We start from the raw sequence: 21,026 nt of genomic DNA on the forward strand, positions 1-21,026 counted from the left end.
CAATAAACTAATGTGTGACATCAGAAAACCAAATAAACTGATGTTTGACATCAGACAACCAAATAAACTGATGTATGACCTCAGACAACATAATAAACTAATATTTCGACCTCAGACAACAAACTAAACTGATATGTGACCTCGTACAACAAATAAACTGATGTGTGACCTCGGACAACCAAATAAACTGATGTGGGACCTCAGACAACAAAGTAAACTGTTGTGTGACCTCATACAACAACAAAATAAACTGATGTGGGACCTCAGACAACAAAACAAACTTAAGTGTGACCGAAACAACAACAACAAAATAAAGTGGTGTGTGACCGAAACAACAACAACAAAATAAACTGATGTGTGACCTTGGACAACAAAATAAACTGATGTGTGACCCCAGACAACAAAATAAACTGATGTATGACCTCAGACCACAAAATAAACTGATATGTGACCACAGACAACAAAATAAACTGATGTATGATCTCAGATAATAACAACAACAAAACAGCAGAGCTCTCTTGTAATTATAAAGACCTTTCACTAGAGTTTCTACGGTATGTCCCTAAAAACAGCAGCGTGATCCTGTCTTGTAGAGGATCTTTGACAATCATTTTTGTAGTTAAGTAGATCATTAAAAACAGAAGAGTGGTCCTGTTACGTAGAGGATCTTTGACCTGCTTCAAAACAGCAGTAAGCAAAGAGAAGAATGAATGAATGAATGAATGAATGAATGAACGACAGGACAGAGGCCATGTTCTGTTTCCAAACAGGAAATGGCAAACATTCACGAAATCTGGCGCCACGCTCGCCAGAAAGTTTCCACGAGGACAACGAGGCGATCGAAGCGAAACGAGCGACCGCTTGCGTCGCTTTCTTGTGCCACAAAGTCGTGGCTTTGCATCGCGCAGCAGCTCGGAGAAAATCCAAGTTCCGTTCTCTTCTCTCCAGATAACAAAATTAAACGTCAACATTCCCACGCCATTAGAAACGTCTCCTTTGCGTTCTCTTCATCAGCTATAATTGCTCCAGCCACTAGAGGGCAGCAGGGACTTTGTCTAATGGGCAATCAGATTAGATTAGATACTTTTTGATTAATTGTTCATAATCATGTTAAATGACTTGTTTCGTGATCATTTATGTGCACTCCAAATGAATAATGCATTCATCTGTTCACATACACATACGGTCATTTTTGTGATTATGGCCCCCGACTTAATGCGTTTTATTCGACGCAGTGAAGCCCGGTTGCTAGAGTGTGCATGCGAAGGCGGATTAGATGGCGGATAATTGCTTTACGACGAGCTCTTTAGCTAATGGCTGGGCTGTAATGTCCTTTTCCCCCAGACGGAAGTGAAGGAATGGACGTGGATGCGAACATTGGAGACGACGCGTCCACTCAAGTTAATGCTGTGGCCGGGGGAAATGGCTGCCCTGAGACTGCAGGCCTCTCTGCATGAATTAGTGAGGAGGTGCACTATCCTGGACAGGAAGAGCGCACAGACGAACATTTCATGAAGATCAGCATGCATGTCAGGCCTTTGTCAACATTGTTGGACAGTCTTGGGAACATGAAGCACTGCTTGGTTTTATCCATTTCTCCTTCGAGGCACGCTTTATCTTGGACGTTAAATATCAGAGGGAGTGTGGAATGCGTGTATTTTGCTCTTTTTTTTTTAATTCTACCTGACAAATTTATAAGCCCAGAAGTTCCCAAAACTTGACAAAATTGATGCAACTTTTATAAAGTTTGATTAAAGTAACACATTTTAACTTACATTTTAAGTAGGTTTAATGTAATCAATTTGCTTTCTTCTCTCATTTTATGACATTTTTTTGAAAGTTTTAATACATTTTTGTGACGATCTGTCACTTCATTTCTGTTTGTGCTTCCTTGTTTTGTATTTACAAACCCCGTTTCCATATGAGTTGGGAAATTGTGTTAAATGTAAATATAAACGGAATACAACGATTTGCAAATCCTTTTCAACCCATATTCAGTTGAATATGCTACAAAGACAACATATTTGATGTTCAAACTGATAAACATTTTTTTTTTGCAAATAATCATTAACTTTAGAATTTGATGCCAGCAACACGTGACAAAGAAGTTGGGAAAGGAGGCAATAAATACATACAGGTTTTGGAGTAACATATGGGAGTGTATTAGTGCCCAAGACATGGGTAACTTACACAGCTGTGAAGGCGCCATTAATGCTGAAAGGTACATACAGGTTTTGGAGCAACATATGTTGCCATCCAAGCAACGTTACCATGGACGCCCCTGCTTATTTCAGCAAGACAATGCCAAGCCACATGTTACATCAACGTGGCTTCATAGTAAAAGAGTGCGGGTACTAGACTGGCCTGCCTTTAGTCCAGACCTGTCTCCCAATGGAAATGTGTGGCGCATTATGAAGCCTAAAATACCACAACGGAGACCCCTGGACTGTTGAACAACTTAAGCTGTACATCAAGCAAGAATGGGAAAGAATTCCACCTGAGAAGCTTAAAAAATGTGTCTCCTCAGTTCCCAAATGTTTACTGAGTGTTGTTAAAAGGAAAGGCCATGTAACACAGTGGTGAACATACCCTTTCCCAACTACTTTGGCACGTGTTGCAGCCACGAAATTCTAAGTTAATTATTATTTGCCAAAAAAAAAATAAAGTTTATGAGTTTGAACATCAAATATCTTGTCTTTGTAGTGCAATCAATTGAATATGGGTTGAAAATGATTTGCAAATCATTGTATTCCGTTTATATTTACATCTAACACAATTTCCCAACTCATATGGAAATGGGGTTTGTACTTCCTATCAGTGCTCTTATTTTGTTTCCATTTCCTGCTTGTCCCGCTGAGTGCTGTGTTGATTGGCAGTCGGTCCACACCTGCTGCTAATCAGCATGTTTCTATTCATGCCTGTCTCGCGCGCTCCTCAGTGCTCGAGGATTGATTTATGTTTGGACCTTTTATGCACGACTGCTTCATTTTCTGTTTTTGAGTGAATTAAATCATCTTACCTGATTGCCACTCTCCTGGTTCCTGCATCTTAGGGTCACTGCAATTGCAGCCATGCAAGTTCCCAACAAATTTTGTTTCATCTCCAACTTAATTAAACCAAGTTTTACCAACCTATGAAAGGCATTTAATTAGGTGTGGTGTTATCAATTAGCTGCCTTTTTTCATGTTCAGTAAACCTAATTTTGGTGCATCTGCAACTTATCACTTATCCCTTATTAGTTCACCACAAATGAAAAAAAAACAGTAAGTTCACAGAACTTGCAAAAATTGACTGGAAAATGTCACTACACTTTTTTAAAGTTGCATCAAAGTAACATTTTTTACAGGTTACGAATATGTGCGCACTTCACAATCATATTCTTCATTTGATACATTATATGACCGTAGTCGTAGTGGTAGACTTTGCCAGAGCTTCCTGTGTCATCGGCACTTTTTTCGATGTTCGTATTCCTGCCTGATTATTGGAATAAATTATTTTTCTTTTCTGCACGCCGCTTCCGGACGTCCATCTGCATCATGGGGAAACGTCCCATGCGACCCCGACGTGACATTTAATTGTATTATTTTTTGCAACTTGAGCTTTCCTTTAAATGTACATTATTAAATTGTATTTTTCCATTTAAACATAACCTTATGTGTATTTAACTGAGTGTCTTCTCTATATAGAATAAATGTTAACTGTATTTTTTTGTACAATTTGGTCTTTTTTGGCTTAATTTCATGTGTATTTACATGTATTATGTATTCCTATCTACACTTAATTTTAAGTGTATTTAATTGTAATATGTTATTTTATTTAATATTAATTTTAATTGTATTTGGTTATATTATTTTCTATTCAGGCTTAACTTTAAGTGTATTTACATGTATTATTTATTTATATTTAAACTTAAATTTAAGTGTATTTAATTGCATTATTTTTTTGCAACTTGAGCCTCCCTTTAAATGTACAGTATTCAATTGTATTTTCCATTCAAACATGTATTTATTTGTATTTAAATGTATGTTATCCTATTTAAACTTAATTTTAACTGTATTTTGTTGTATAATTATGTCTATTTAGGCTTAATTTTAAGTGTATCACCATGTTTATTTCTCCTAACTACACTTAATTTTAAATGTATTTATTCGTATTTTTTCTTTTTAAAATGTATTTTAATTGTAATTTGTTGTTGTTTTCTATTTTAGTATATATATATTTGTTTTTATTATTTGAAATCAATTTTAATTGTAGTTTCTTGTTTTTTTCTTCTATTTAGCCATAATTTTAAGTGTACTTACATGTATTATTTATTCATATCTACACTAAATTTTAAATGTATTTAATTGTAATATTTTTTGCTGCTTGAGCTTCATTTTAAATGTACATTATTTGCCCTGATGTGGGATCTGAGCAGAGGATGTCGTTGTGGCTTGTGCAGCCCTTTGAGACACTCGGGATTTAGGGCTATATAAATAAACTTTAATTGATTGATTGATTGTATTTTTTCTACTCAAACATAAATTTAGGTGTATTTAATTGTGTGTTTTTTAAAATTTAATTTAAAGTAAACCTAATTCTATTACTTTTTCTCTTGAAACTAAATTTTTTTCTATGTAAACTTTTTTTTTTGAAGTTTATTTATTTGTACAATTTTCGTCAGCATCTCTCCAAGTAATCATTCAATAATCAACAAACTGCAATTAATACTTTAATTTATTTTTTATATCGCTCCTTATGCTGCTATGGCAACTATTTCACGTCAGGTGGTAAAACAAGGGGAAAAAAACATGCCTATACAGATTTTAAAAGGCTTATCGCTATTTTTAATCAAGCCTCAATTTTACAAGCTCTCGTCCAATTTCTTGCTCTGCTTTTTTTCTTCTTCTTTTTTTTTTTTTAACCCCACAGCGATTCCCTCCTTCTTTCCACGGTGGTCTGTTCAATTTTTATGAGTCATATCAACTTTGCAAAATGGACAAAAGTTGTGAAAACGCGAAGAGAATTTTTTTTTTTAAAAAGGCACACCCGCTGAAACGCTCAGCAGTGACTAGTAATGTACTGCAAAGCGCGGCAAGTGACGTGGTTTTGGCTCCGCCTCCTCACTGAAATGCTGCGCCCTGCATTTTTTTCCTGCATTAACCTCTTAAGGCACAAGCTGTTTGTTTACATGCTTTTTATATTTATCTTTGCTATTTGGGCTTATTGGACCCTAATTAGAATAAAAACTAAAAATCATCTTTTAATATGATGTACTTAGTCCATAAGTACACAAATGTGTACTTCATGTGTAGTGACATGCAAATGTTTATTTTTACACTTTTTTTCCCAAATTCCATTGTATGTTATAATCTTCTGACACCACCAGATAGCAGTATAAGTCTCCACATGTCGGCATAAGACCCCAATTCAGTAGTGTACACAATTTTGGAAATAAGAGCTAAAAGGTGCTGTCCACGCATGTGGCCACTAAGGCCTTTAGAGGTTAAATGAATGAATGAATGAATGAATGAATGGAGCGTTCGCTCACTAAAAGTTGGTAAATCGAGGTTCCGCTGCACTTTTAAATGTGTGATAGTTGCAGTGACCACCAGGAAATGATTCTTTGAGGAACCCTCCTCCAAACAACACCGGCGAGCGTGTCAACGCGGCAAAATCGCACCCGTCGCGTTTCAGTATGTCGAGGCAACAGGAGCGGGACTCACCTTGAAGCGCCATGAGGAGGACCAGAGGCACCAGCGCCCGTGTTGCAGGCATCTTCTCACGCAGACAAGAACGCAACCTACAGGTGCACGAGAAAGGTCCAGAATGAAGAAGGGAGACTGGGTGCGGCCCCCTCCATGACCCCCCCTGAGGGAAGAACACAAAGGAGGCGTGGCAGCAGTCCTCACCTCCCCAAAAACTCCCAACGCCTCACAGCTGCGGTCCGGTCTCAGCCCCGACCGTGTCAGGTTGCACCACCAAACCCGGTGTCACGTTTCTTTCCACCAGTGGGCTCCCCCTCTTCTTCTCCTGGAGCGAAGAAGGCCGATAGAGATGAAAGACACAGGTGTTGTTGGAGCCTGCCCTGCCCACAAATAAAGCTACACTCAGTGATTCTGGTCCCTCTTTACGGTGCAGGTCACACTAGCCTGAAAGTGGAGCGTTTAAACGCCTCAAGCAAACATCTGCATCACCTTCTCGTGTAACAAAAATGCAGAATATTTGCCCCTTTTTGAATGGAAAGTGCACCTGCTAGCGATGATCCAGAGGGGAGTGCATCCCGTCCAGGGGCAGCGTCCCCGTTTGAAAAGATCCCGATCCTAAACAACGCCTCCTCGGTCTTTCCGATAAGGTAGGGAGGCGCACAGGTGCATGTGGAGAAGTGCACGTCCTCCCCCCTGGAGATATAGATGGTTGCACCGGCCGCTTTGGACTATAGACGCCAGAAGAGGGAGGACACAACAGAGCAGGAGCCGGTGATGACACACGAGAGGGGAGAGGAGGGGAGGATGTGATGCAATGCAGCAGAGGCGGAGGAAGGAGAGGTAGCCAAACGTTGTCACGGCAACAGGGATTTTCCTCTCTTCCAAGTCCTCCACATTATTTATTATTCACTGCTGTTCATTTGCGTGTTAAACACAAAAAATATTGGGTCAGTTTATGTGTTGGCCATTAGATTTTATTTTAATGAATGGAAATAAAAATAATACTTTTTAAATTAAAAAAATATTATTTTTTTTATTTATTTTGGTGACGGAGAGCAATAATTACATCTTTAAAAAATGGTTTGATTCTCATTTTATAAAAAAAAAAAAATAATCCCCAGTAAACGTACACGGAAAGACAAACCAAAAGGGATATGTTTACTGGTCAGTTGATGGTTTGGTATTTCAATTTTCTTTTCATAAATGGTAAAGTAAAAAGTAAAAAACGACTGGTATATTTGAATTGTGTTTAAATAAATAAAAAGAAAATTAAAAAAAAAAAAAAAAACGTTTGGTGTTAAAAAATGATAACTAAATAGGTCCGTGTACCTTCCGTTCATTCTATTTCAAATTCTTAAAAGCAAATCAAAAAACTAATTCCGGACCATTTTTTCCATTTTAAACTGGTCACACAAAATGGTTAATGGTTGATGGTTGATTATATGACCGAAATAAACTTATTTCCTTCAAAATAAACCAGTCGGGGTTTTTTTTAGTTTTTTTTTAATAAATGTCCATTTATGAAATAAAGATTAAATGACCAAGACATATACTTGGGGTGCTGATTTATTTTTGTTTACCACAATAGAAACATGTTTCTTTAACGTGTTAAATGCAATTTCAGTTGAAATAATCAGATATATTTTCCCTTCTATATCAACCTTCTAAAATTCAGTGTTTCTCTAGAAAAATTCAGCCCTACATCGGTCATTTTTTGGGAAAAGAAAACGACATGATAAACATAACCCCATGCAATAGCACTGATGACCTCTTGTGGCAAGTCAAGGATCGACAATCTTGTTATTACGAAAGATTATGTGGCAAAAAGGCGAATAATTCACGTTTGTTAACATTCCCTCATTTAACGTAGTTGTGTTCCGGACAGGTTTTGTTGTTTGTTAGTTCAGAAACCTTCCAGAAAGTCGAGCAGTAACAGAACTTCATTACCCATAAATCCATGCGGCGACGTGTTACGTCATGACGTCACTCCCCACCTCGGGAAAAATCCAAGATGGAGGATATCATCGCTGTAGAAAAGAGCCCGGTAGGAATGTTTCTTGTTTTACACTAACATTGTCCGCTGTTTCTGTGATACGCTTTTATCAATTTAAACGTTTACTTTTTGACGTCAGTGTGTTTTTTTAACTTGTCTGTCGGCAGCTCTCGGTGGCCCGTCAACAATAAGAAACGTAAAGCTGCCAATTCATTCTGTTGCTATGCATTGCTATGTCATGCAAGTTAGCCATTAGCATTAGCATTGATGTTTATAGTGGAGAGTGAATAAATGTATTCAAGCAAACACACGATTCACTATTTGAAATAGATGAAGTCAAAAGTGTTACTGGTGTTTGGGGATTGTTAAAACTTTCAATTCGTCGACTTTTGACGCTATCATTCGTGGCTAGCTGTCAGTGAGCTACTTAGCTAGCTAAAAGTCAATGTTTGTTGTGTATCCATCCATCCATCCATTTCCTACCGCTTGTCCCTTTCGGGGTGGCGGGGGGTGCTGGAGCCTATCTCAGCTGCATCCGGGCGGAAGGCGGGGTACACTCTGAACAAGTCGCCACCTCATCGCAGGGCCAACACAGACAACATTCACACTGTGTAGTACAAATTAAAATGAAGAGTAGTTGGATGAACGTTTTAATGAAGGATCAATGTTGTTTTCGTGTTAGTAAATAAAAGGATAACATTGCTAAATGTTGTTTGTGGTTTTGTTGTTGCATGCAGGACGAGATGCCGGCAGTTTTGAACTCCAGACCGCAGACCGGTCTGTCCTTTTTGGCACCTGAACCAGAAGATATTGAGGACCTGTACAGCAGATACAAGGTCGGACCCAATGTTCCCTCTATTTTTTCATGTGTGTGAGCAAACGCACAAACACCCTGAGCATTCAGTGGAATACAGACGTGCACACTGTGGCCATACCAGCAGCACATTTGTCTCAAACCTGACATAACAATTTAAATGTCTTATTATTATAATCAAGTGACTGGTCAATTTCAAGAGATTATTTTCTAATATATGTGATTTGGCCCACTTAGATATTGTTTTTTTTTTAATCAGCTATGCACAATAGTATTTTATGCCTGGGTGGGGGTCCTGCTTTGGAAAGATTGTGTACCCCTTTCAGAGATCACATTTAGTTCCCCTTAAAACATTCACATGTTGCATGAGATGAAGTGTTTATTAACTTTCTGTCCGTAAAATAAATATTTTTATTAGCAATTATGTAGTCCTGTAACATCATTTCATGATTAATATCCAAAAAATAACATTCTTAACAAATGACAGTAGAATAAGCACACTGATTGAGGAGTCATAGTAAAACGACTTGAAATTTACACTTTACGAGTAGTGTTGGAGTTGTCCAACTTTTTGTGTGGCCATAAACGCCACACAAGTGGCGTGTATGTGTTGGTGCAGGTGAGAGAGAGAGCAAGCGGCTGCTGGTGATATAACAGATGACAAAGAGTTGCTTTTGGCTTGGTTTGTATGGTAGACAACGACCAGTTTTGCTAGATAAAAGTATTTTACACATTGTTTTGGTGTGGTTATGGCCGACAAACAATTTCGCAAAATAAAGGGACTGATGGAATTCCTGTCCTCCTTTAAGTGTCTCCACAGACGTTACAGTAATTTAAGTGTTGACAAACATTGTTTTATCTGTTGTGGCCGCCTTTCGTCACCTGTTACTCACAGTTGCATTGCAAAAGCATACAAAACAAACGATTTGTTTATTTTGATTAGAGAGGGATTTGATTTTTGCGCGGCATAGATTTGCTGTGCGCAGAGGACGCATGAGCAGTGAGCATATTGCGCAGGTGCGCACCTTAGAGGGAACGTTGGTCAGACCCAATCCACTTTCACACCAGAATTTACACAAAATATAAATCCGTAGGAATTTGAAGTCCCTCTGCCTCCACGGTGCATTAAAAAGCGCCTGGTGCTCTTACATAACATAACAAAACAACAGGCCTTTTCCAACCAAAAGTTCAGGAACTTTAAGCTCATGTAACTTTTACTTCCACAAACTAAATGTTCTTGTAGAATTGTGTGGTTTGTGTTTCCACATTTCAGGTAGTTTATACAAATCAGGCTGGCGTATGGAGGAGTGGTACAGCATATTTATACACTGATACTATGTAAACAAACAGACAATATTAGGTCATATTTCTTTTTACTAAAGTGTAATTACATGAAATACAAAGCAATAATATATTAAAACGATGGGGTTTAAAAACAAAGTGTACTGGATTTTACATAAAAATCCAGGCTTTTGTCCTCAGTGTACAACAGTCTGAAAGTCGTCCACTCAATACTAGATTAATTAATGAGGGTCTGGCAAGTCCTTATTGTCTATTTCAGCTGTAAATACAATATTTATTTATATATATATATATATATATATATATATATATATATATGACTATGAATAAATATTGTGTATATATATATGTATATATATATATGTATGTATATATATATATATGTGTATATGTGTATATATATGTATATTTATATATATATATATATATATATATATATATATATATATATATATATATATGATAAATGTCAGTGTTTATCTCATGGCGACAACAAACGCATCAAATTTAGCGTTACCTTGTTAGCATTCGGTTCACTCAGGTTGAGACTAGTGCTGCAACTAACGATTAATTTGATAATCGATTAATCTGTCGATTATTACTTCGATTAATCGATTAATAATCGGATAAAAGAGACAAACTACATTTCTATCCTTTCCAGTATTGTATTGAGAAAAAAAACAACATACTGGCGCCATGTTCTTTCAACTTGCTAAATAAAACAAGGAAAATGTTACAAAAATGCACACTTTTGACACCCCTGCTATAGATAATAAGAAATTAAATCTGATAAATCCATCGATAAAAAGCAGAGCCTGACGACGCATGCGCGTTTATCACAACTCTCTCGCTCTCTCTGTCTCTCCCCTTCCCTCACGAATGCTGCTGCGCACCTTCACAATTTGTTTTGTTTTTAACCTTCTTAACCCTGAACGTGCATTCAACATACACGCAACCCTAACTCAAAATGCCGGACATTTGAGGCATTTAAGAAACACCACCCGGACAGCCCCGCAGAAGAGGACATGTCCGGTGAAAAGAGGACGTATGCAGCTAACGGGCTATAGACTGACCATACGTCCTCTTTTCACCGGACATGTCCTCTTTTGCTAGCATGCTAGCAGCTAACGGGCTACGTCATAGACTGACCATACGTCCTCTTTTCACCGGGCATGTCCTCTTTTGTGGAACTGTCAGGTCGGAGTTTCTTAAATGCCTCAAATGTCCGGCATTTTGAGTATTGTTTACACAACGTGCAGTACGCTACTTAATATGTCCGTGTGGAAACTCGTTCGGTACACCTCCGCACCGAAACCCCCGTACCGAAATGGTTCGATACAAATACACGTACCGTTACACCCCTATTATTTTGATTATTGTTTCTCAGCTGTTTGTAAATGTTGCAGTTTATAAATAAAGGTTAAAAAACAACAACAACAAAACGTAGCCTCTGCGCATGCGCATAGCATAGAGCCAACGAATCGATGACTAAATTAATTGCCAACTATTTTTATAATCAATTTAATCGATTAGTTGTTGCAGCCCTAGTTGAGACAAGTAACTACCGGTAAGTAAATGGCAAGTGACTGACTACTTTTACTGCGTGTATCAAAGCATATTAAGAATATTTGATGTGGTTTACCTTTTGTTCCACTCGTCCTTCATTTCACATTTCTCTTCCAACTACAAGGTCAGAGTTGCCGCTTTAAAGTCCGGCTGAATATTTTATATTTCTCTGTAAATATTTATAAAAGAGTCAGTCCACTTCTCGTAGATTCGCATATTGCAATGAAGTTTGTTAAGGACAATAAACAGAATTAAATTGCACTGTAGTTTAAATAAACAAGCCGTCTCGCATGCTGTAATGGCGGCTAAAACTTGGAATACCAAGTTTTAGGAACGCCCCCAACTGTGTTCCACCAATCAGCGGTTGACAACACAGCCTGCCCCTCTAGAGTTCTCGCTAATCAGAACTAAATATTGTTCCTGAAGAACTACGTAAATCTACCCGGGTAGTTTTTGGTTGATACACAGGGGGAACTCTATTTACCCGGGTAAATAGGAAGGTTCTTGTTAAAGTTCATGAAGAACTAAATCTACCTTGGTAGTTTTTGGTGGAAACACGGGGAACTTTATTTACCCGGTAAATAGGAAAGTTCCTGAAGAACTAATCTACACAGGTAGTTTTTTGTGGAAACAAAGGGGGGAACTTTATTTACCCAGGTACATAGGAAAGTTCCTGTTAAAGTCCCTGAAAAACTAAATCGACCTGAGTGATTTTTGGTGGAAGCACCAAGGGAACTTTATTTACCTTGGTAAATAGGAACGTTCCTGAAGAAATACATTTACACAGGTAGTTTTTGGTTGAAACACAAGGGGAAGTTTGTTTACCCGGGTAAATAGGAAAGTTCCTGAAGAACTAAATCTACCTGGGTAGCTCTTGGTGAAAACACAGGGGGAACTTTATTTACCCGGATAAATAGGAACGTTCTTGTTGAAGTTCCTGAAGAACTAAATCTACCCGGGCAGTTTTTGGTGGAAACATAGGGGGGACTTTATTTACCCGGGTCAATGGCAAAGTCCCTGCGGCGGTTTCCTATTGTAAACACGCTCAAAGCCTTGAAATGCAACACCGCCACCATTCCCTACTTTTCTCAAGAAAACAATCGATCCTTTACTTTGTGGTTGCAGAAGCTGCAGCAGGAGCTGGAGTTTCTGGAGGTGCAGGAGGAATACATTAAAGATGAGCAGAAGAACCTGAAGAAAGAGTTCCTCCACGCACAGGAGGAAGTGAAGAGGATACAGAGCATCCCGCTCGTCATTGGCCAGTTCCTGGAAGCCGTGGACCAGAACACTGCCATTGTTGGCTCCACCACAGGTACTGATACCCCGGTATTTTTAGGTTGTATCGGCATTTTAAACAAAACGTGCAATGTGTTTAGTTTAAACTCAACACTACATTACTTTTACTGCCAGTGTTCTGAAAATTACTTTAAAAAAGTCATTAATTATAGTTACATGTTACTTAACAATAAAAGTAATTTAATTGCTAATTGAATTACTTTTTAATATATGTACCTAATTACTAGGTAAAGTAATTAAAGAGTTACTTTAAAAAAAATCCCAAATGACCTAAACTGACTACAACAAGATATCTGTTGAAATTAGGTCCCGACCCATTATCGGCCAAGCCAATTATCGACACTATCTGGCAATTTGACGTATACCGGTATCAGCCTTTTTTCATTGGTATCTGACTTTTTTTTTTTTTTACAACTAAAACACAACTACATCAGCAGATACAATATATACACACGATGAGGTGGCGACTTGTCCAGGGTGTACCCCGCCTTCCGCCCGATTGTAGCTGAGATAGGCTCCAGTGCCCCCCGCGACCCCGAAGGGAATAAGCGGTAGAAAATGGATGGATGGATGGATGGATGGACTTAAAAAAAAAAATAGTGAAGTAGATAGTAATTATTGCTCAAGCACCAGCCCTTTTGCCCTGCATGAGAAAAGTTTTCGGGAGCCCTGTTTTTTTTATTCATTTAAGAATAAAAATGTATTTTATTCAATTCAATTAAAAAAAAAATATTTGTCCCGGGGGACAATTAAGAGGCACACAGAGCAGTCAATGAGCGACAAGTTTAAGTTAAAACACAAAATTACAAGTTAAATACAAAAGTAAAGTATAAATGAAGGAAATTAAGTTAATTATATTTATACCCATATCTACATCTTTAAGCTACACTTAAACCAGTGTGGGTGGCACTGGGTGCAGGTGGATAAAGTGTCTTCCCCAAGGACACAACGGCAGTGACTTGGATGGACTGTAGTGCAGTAATAGTAATTCAATAAAAATATATACATACATATATATATACATACATATACACATATGTATACTTACATACATACATACAGAGCTATGTGATACTAGATGGTAAAGTAAATGTGGTGCATGGCACATGATAGAACGACGGATTAAAAATAAACGAGAGCTATATAAATAGAATATAAAGTAATATAATAATAATAATATAAAGACTAAAGTGATTGTAGTGCATGAAGTCCATTGTAAGCATTTCAAAAAGGGTTAAGGGTTAGTCAATTGTCAAAAATTATACCCAAATAGGTTTTGATATCTGACAAGGCATTCATCTAAGTTCTTGTGAGAATTCTTTCCTAGTCTGCTCAGCTGTGTTTATAGCTGCGCTCACACAGCCATGTCCCCCTTTCTTTCCTTCCTAATTTTAATGCATTGATGGTCGCATCTCTTCTTCTGCTCACCTGTCAAAACTTTACAACTTTTGTTTTTCTTTCCTAGCGTCTTCCTGCCATTTGTTTTCGCTATTGCAGCGATGGAGTTGCACGACAAACCTCTTGTTTACAGCAATTGGACCGTGGGCTCATTTAAAGGAGCGCACAGAGTTTCATGTGCCGTGATTCAATCAAATAATGCGACAGAGATGGATGGACGACTAAAAATCTATCGCTGCCAAAAATCTAAACTTTGTGTAAATATAAGATATTATTATACAAGTAAAGACAAGCAGGCAGCAGCTCACACATTCTCATACTTTCTGTGACATCCAGGAAGAAATTATGTCAGCCATCAGGAAAAATGTTCCAACTATAATCTGTGAAGGAACCCAGAATTGAAATTTTACAAAATGGAGTAGATGAGTGATTGTGATGTCGAGAAATGCCATATTTTACCAGTTTAAGGAGATTTGTCATGTTTAGAAATGCAAATGTTGATGCTCCTCTTAGACACACGTAATAAAGATGTTTGATGTTTTTTTCTGCTGCTAAATTAAACACATTAGCGCCACAAAAAACATTATGTTGCGCCTGGTTCCACTTTTCTTAAGAAATAATGTTAAAAAAACAACTTAAAGCGTATACTATTCCTGTTTATATAACTTTTACTGCAAATGAATATCGGTTATCCAAATCGGTCCTTGTGACTACTAATAATCGGAATTGGCCCTAAAAAACATATCGTCGATCTCTAGTTGAAATAGCTGCACATGCAAACATTCTATTTTTACAGTATATAAATTCTTTATCCCATCAGGTGTCTGTTGAGAGAAAAAAGAAGTTGTCCTCTGCATGCCTGCATTTAATAATTCAGAGCGGAGGACATGTTTTAAATGTGTAATGAGTTATTTTTGCTCCGTGGGCTTTCGCTCACCTTCCAGGGTCCAACTACTACGTGCGCATCCTGAGCACCATCGATCGAGAGCTCCTCAAGCCCAATGCCTCCGTGGCCCTGCACAAGCACAGCAACGCCCTCGTCGACGTGCTGCCCCCCGAAGCCGACAGCAGCATCATGATGCTGACGTCAGGTAACGCCGCCGCTCCATCCGGAGGAAAAACAGTCATGTGGTTCATTTGTCATCATGTGTTTGCGCCCACAGATCAAAAACCCGATGTAATGTACGCTGACATCGGCGGCATGGACATTCAGAAGCAGGAAGTCAGGGAAGCCGTGGAGCTACCACTCACGCATTTTGAACTCTACAAGCAGGTCCGAAATCACAACACGGGACATTGCAGCATACATTTTGCATATATGTCCTCATTGCAGTGATGAATGATTTATTGTCTCTCTCATACAGATTGGCATTGACCCACCCAGGGGAGTCCTCATGTACGGACCTCCAGGTTGTGGGAAGACCATGTTGGCCAAGGCTGTGGCTCACCACACCACAGGTACGTACTTGCACACATGATGTCATCACTAGAAAGTAGGACGTGACGATTATGGCAGAAATAATAATCAAGATTACCGTATTTTCCGGACTATAGAGTGCACCGGTATAAAAGCCGCACCCACAAAATTTGAAAAAAATATTCCCCATATATTAGTTGCACTGGACTATAAGCCGCAGCTATATACGTTGTGAAATTAGTTATTTGCAAATAAATATTCTGTAAATGTTTATTTTAGTACCTTAAATTTTTTCCAAACGGTTTCTGTAACACGGCAGTAAAATAGCTGATCAAACAAAACAGAAGTCATTGTCATGGACCCACTAGCTGCGGAAGCCAGCTCTCCAATCAGCTAAACAGACTTAATAACTCCACGCTGACGTTTTGGTAAGTTTGTGAAACTGAAACAATACGAACAGAATGCCATTGTAAATTAATAATACTAACACAGACGCTTGCGTCATTACATTACGATAGCACGTACAAATATGCATGAAAACGCTCCTACAGACATCACACATGGGATGGTTTAGTAAGTAGGAATTGTTTTAGTTATATTGTAAAACTTTGAAAACATTGCTTGGAGTGATGAATGAAGACTCCATATGAGTAGAAACAGGGGTGTAACTAGGATTTGAAAAACACTTAGGTCAAAATTTGGTCCAAGAGGAGCTTTGGAAGGCTGAAATCATGGCTATCCCAGCACCATATGAATACTTTTACCTTGAGCAACACAATGAACAATCCACTTTTTTTATTACTATGCTGAAGTTTAGCATGTTCAACAATGTTAACATCATTGAAACATAAGTTTAAAACCTTTACTTCATATTCAACTCCAACAAGGATGCGAACCCCAGATATTCTGCTTTGCATGGCAAGGACTAGTGACCGGAAGTTCATGGGTGAGATTTGTTGTCCCTATATTATTATCAGTGACAGAGCATGTCATGGCCAGGAATACCTTAGGGGTAAAATTTTAAATGAAGCGCCTTGTCATTCAATAATTTACATTTGACGTGCGCTTCTTGACGCAAAACAGGCCCCCGTGGGTGGTGGTTATTGGTCCAAACATGCAAGGACCGCCTCTGCCTGTGTGAAAGACATGACCCCCAATTCTACTGTTAGGACTTATTAGAAGTACTTTTGCAGGATCCCTGTGTAAATTGTATGTGGTTTTTGTCCCTGTCAACAGCGGCCTTCATCCGTGTGGTGGGCTCTGAGTTTGTGCAGAAGTACTTGGGTGAAGGTCCTCGCATGGTACGCGACGTCTTCCGCCTGGCCAAAGAAAACGCCCCCGCCATTATCTTCATCGATGAGATTGACGCCATCGCCACAAAGCGCTTTGACGCGCAAACCGGAGGTATGACGCAGCCTTGTTGCAGTCCTTGATGATGATGATGATGATGATGACGAAATCAACTTTCTTGCCTGGTTTCTCTGCAGCGGACCGAGAGGTGCAGAGAATATTGCTGGAGCTGCTTAATCAGATGGACGGTTTCGACCAGAACGTCAACGTCAAGGTGAGTCAAGTCCCACACGCCGTCTGAAGAAGCTTTTAGCTAATTCCCCCATGGCTGCACTGTCTGCGTGTGAGTCCTCTCTGTGGCGCTGCCCAACCAGACGCCAACATTATTATGCTGCATGTCCTTTTGCTTGAACACGATTTATTATTCAAACTCACGAGTGGATATTAATGCACACAGGCTTGAGGTTGACTGCAAGCATGAGTTGCTCATTGTGTATCTTGACGATACAAGTGTTTTTTAAATCGGTCGATATCGATAATTATTGATATTTTTTATGACCAATGGAAAATGAGGAGCAATAGAAAAATATTAAGATTTTTTGTTCTACATTTAAACATTTCCTTGTGATCTACATAACATGTATTGGTGGTTCTTTGGTCAAAGGTTGCATAGATAAGGTTGTACAATCCATCTTTAAGTTGCTTTCTGACCGTCTTTTCAGGATGCGCTGTTTTGAGGGCAGTCTTATTTACGTGCCTCCATTGCGACAGTGTCTTCTCCTTGTCATAATGTGTAGCGTGCAAGGACGGGAGTGGAAGAAGTGTCAAAAGATGGAGCTAACTGTTTTAATGATATTCAGACTTTACTTCAATCAATAACGGAGCAGCATCTCCTCATCCGTGGCTCACTAGTGCAACAACGCCGGAAATGTGTCCTGTGAGAAACGGTCCAACCAGAACTCTCTAATAACTAAACTTCTGTGGGTGAATTATGTAATGCCACTACACGGTAGTCTTTAGCGCTTCCATAGCGAGTCTACAGACAGATATAAAATAGAACTTTACGCTACTTTATATTAGAAATGGCAACAGCGGAGGATGAATGTCCCATAACAAGAAGATAGAGAAAAATAAGGAGCTTATTGACTACAGTGTGGGAACGGACTACAAAAGCGGACTCGCGCAAATTTTTAGGATTTATGCAGATCCCAAATACACATCAGCAGGTAACAGAAGGTAAGACAAGTTGGTTTTACATAATATTGCAAAACAAAACGTCAGATAATATGTCTGCTAATAGGTGCCCTTTTATCGGGCTTTATACACACACACCACAATAAACGATAACCGTAATGCGCAGACAATCCATCAAGCGGTGTGACTTCATAGCTTACCAAAGTTGTACTAAAACATTTTTACAGATTTTTTAACCGTATGTAATGTTCTATATACTCAATGAAACATCAATGTTTTGGTGCTGTTTACTGGCGTCATCTTGCAGTCTACACGTATATATTATGTGTGACTGCCACCTACTGGTCACACTTTATTTATTGATATCGATGACTATATATTGATATTGTTTTATCCCCCCTCAGGTGATCATGGCTACCAACAGAGCCGACACACTGGACCCAGCCCTGTTACGTCCTGGTCGTCTGGACCGAAAGATTGAATTCCCGCTGCCCGACCGCAGGCAGAAACGTCTCATTTTCTCTACGATCACCAGCAAAATGAACCTCTCTGAGGAGGTGGACCTGGAGGACTGTATCCTTTTTTTAAACAAATATTAACACTGAAGTAGTCTTGATTTCAATAATGATATCTAACCTACCTACAGTGGAACAGGTGTAAACCTTGTCAAATGATATGGAACCACGTGTTGATCCGTTGAACACAAAAACCAGTACAGGCCCAACAATGACAAAAATAGATACTCGTCAAATATTCTGCAAAAGAAAAGAGTCACAGGAAACTGAAGAAAAGTATATTTAAATACTGCACATGACATACAGACCACAGCGGAGAAACCTAACTTAAAAAACACAGTTTTAGACAATACTGGTAAAATATATTATATATTTATTTCCAGTTCAGGGTTGTTAATGAAACTTGGTTGTTGATGTAAGACACTCTCTTAAACACTTGGTGGGGGGTTATGGAGCTGTGCCAAATCAATCAATCAATGTTTATTTATATAGCCCTAAATCACAAGTGTCTCAAAGGGCTGCACAAGCCACAACGACATCCTCGGTACAGAGCCCACATAAGGGCAAGGAAAAACTCACCCCAGTGGGACGTAGATGTGAATGACTGAGAAACCTTGGAGAGGACCGCATATGTGGGTACCCCCCCTCTAGGGGAGACCGAATGCAATGGATGTCAAGTGGGTCTGACATATAATATGACATGTAAATGCTACACAATGATACACAAACCTCCAGCTCGGGGGCAGCAATGCTCAAATTACGGTAATCAACTGGCTAATCAAGAATCATAAATAAATATGGTAACGCTTAAGTATGGGGAAAATATTCACCATTAATTATTTTCTTATCAACATGCAAATTAGTAACATATTGGCTCTTAGTTAGTCTTTAAGTACTTATTAATCCCTTATTCTGCATGGCCTTATTATACAACCCTAACTCTAAACTTAACCCTAACCAAATAACTCTAAATTAAGTCTTTGTTACTTACAATATGTTCCCCATACTAAAGTGTTACCATAAATATACATACATCTGGGTTTACCATAAAACCATATATTTTTATTTCATATATATATATATATATATATATATATATATATATATATATAATGTTTGTGTATATATATACTCATATTGATATTGACTTTTTTGAATGATATGTTTGATTTGCGTGACAAAAAAGAAGTGTTGTAAAATTAATTGATTGCCTTAACCGGTGCACAGATGTGGCTCGACCAGACAAGATCTCTGGCGCTGATATCAACTCCATCTGCCAAGAGGTGTGCAGCACCAGTTTTTTTTCCACTTGAAGACCTGTTCCAATATCCATTTAATCAACGTTGTTTCCAATGTTTTCCTGTCAGGCTGGCATGTTGGCCGTGCGTGAGAACCGCTACATCGTCCTGGCTAAAGATTTTGAAAAAGCCTACAAGACGGTCATCAAAAAGGACGAGCAGGAGCATGAGTTCTACAAGTAGAAAGAAAGTGTGGGACGATGCAAGTTCATCAGATCAAGTTTGTACCAACGATGTGTCATCTGCAAGCTCTGACTTGCTGTCTTTCTCCTGGACTCATTGAAGTGTAGCTAAACATGTAACTCGCCTCAAAAAGTCCTTTACTTCATGGTGGAGTCTTTTTTCTTTTGAAAAGGCACTGGAAATTAGGCTGTAGCTACAACTCCAGTTGAATCTAGAAGTACAAATCCATTAAAAGTGTTTGAATAAATCTTGTTTGTCTCATTTGCTATTTCTGTCAAATCCATTAGAACAGTATGAATGCAGCGCACGTCCGATTTCCAGCAACAACTATGTGTTCCTTCTTTCGGAAACAAACGTAAGTGTGTGTTTTAATCATGGCAGAATCCATAACAAACAACGAAGACGACTATTTTTGGACAAATGAGGATTCACAACCTTATCTTTTTGAAGCTGAATATAGGGAGGATGAACTGCTGCTCATAGAAAGAAGCGAGCACGATGAGAGGGTGAAATGTCGAAGCAGACGAAAGCCGAGAGAGTGAGGTCTGCATGAATTGACCGTAAATGTGGAACTTGGAGCCAAGCTATTTCGACATAAATTTAGTGCTTACCCAAATAAACCGGGAAAAAAAGTCCCCGGCCAGCTGGACCTAACAGACAACTGTCCACTTTAATATTGTTCATTTTACACGCAGTACGTCATGCAACTACAGTACATACGCTGTCTGGCTTGCTGTGTACAAACAAAACATGAAATAATACTTTACAGATACTGTAATATGATTGTTCATGATTTTCAGTCAGTACAGATTGGTGTCCTATTGCATTGTGTTGTGTATTACGCACTCAAATGTGTTTTGTTTTGTCGCAGAAGCTAGCTTATCTCTTTCTATAGTTAGCGTTTACGGTTAATACCGGAGCACGCCGATGTGTTAGTACGCTAGAAAAAATATTTCCTCAGTGTTTGCTCTTACAATAACAATGTCACTACAGCTTACAATAACAATGTCACTACAGCTTGGTTAAATCAAGTATCATTGACAGTTTTTGAATGTATTTTTAAACTGATATAG

The 21,026-nt window shown here is 38.6% G+C and overlaps 2 protein-coding genes across 8 annotated transcripts in view; one reads left to right on the forward strand and one right to left on the reverse strand.

The window, feature by feature from the left end:
* scn1ba (sodium channel, voltage-gated, type I, beta a) overlaps positions 1 to 6,465 on the reverse strand; it is a 35,630-nt gene extending 29,165 nt beyond the window's left edge. For 2 of the 7 annotated variants that reach the window (XM_061983067.2, XM_061983069.2), the window contains exons 1-2: positions 5,892 to 6,465; positions 5,706 to 5,782 (exon numbers count right to left, since the gene is read on the reverse strand). In XM_061983067.2, the coding sequence (XP_061839051.1) occupies positions 5,706 to 5,757 (52 nt within the window). In that variant the 5' untranslated portion in view covers positions 5,758 to 5,782; positions 5,892 to 6,465. The remainder of the gene's footprint in view (positions 1 to 5,705; positions 5,783 to 5,891) is intronic. The other 5 variants (XM_061983066.2, XM_061983063.2, XM_061983062.2 and 2 more) reach the window with 5 other exon arrangements.
* A 1,177-nt stretch (positions 6,466 to 7,642) lies between these two features.
* psmc4 (proteasome 26S subunit, ATPase 4) lies at positions 7,643 to 20,200 on the forward strand. Its single transcript, XM_061983054.2, has 11 exons — positions 7,643 to 7,731; positions 8,418 to 8,516; positions 12,488 to 12,674; positions 15,001 to 15,147; positions 15,220 to 15,329; positions 15,421 to 15,514; positions 16,710 to 16,877; positions 16,961 to 17,037; positions 18,362 to 18,530; positions 19,700 to 19,755; positions 19,840 to 20,200. The coding sequence occupies exons 1-11, from the start codon at positions 7,699 to 7,701 to the stop codon at positions 19,951 to 19,953; spliced, it is 1,254 nt and encodes a 417-aa protein (XP_061839038.1). The 5' UTR covers positions 7,643 to 7,698; the 3' UTR covers positions 19,954 to 20,200.
* Positions 20,201 to 21,026: the final 826 nt, after the last annotated feature.

This window comes from Nerophis lumbriciformis, linkage group LG21 (genome assembly GCF_033978685.3).
Source record: "Nerophis lumbriciformis linkage group LG21, RoL_Nlum_v2.1, whole genome shotgun sequence".
NCBI lineage: Eukaryota > Metazoa > Chordata > Actinopteri > Syngnathiformes > Syngnathidae > Nerophis > Nerophis lumbriciformis.

Coding starts and splice junctions, on each gene's coding strand:
- psmc4 (XM_061983054.2), top strand. CDS start 7,699: ATGGAGGATATCATCGCTGTAGAAAAGAGCCCG. Junction 15,515..16,709: donor TGTGGCTCACCACACCACAG/GTACGTACTTGC, acceptor CCCTGTCAACAG/CGGCCTTCATCCGTGTGGTG. Junction 18,531..19,699: donor GGAGGTGGACCTGGAGGACT/GTATCCTTTTTT, acceptor ACCGGTGCACAG/ATGTGGCTCGACCAGACAAG.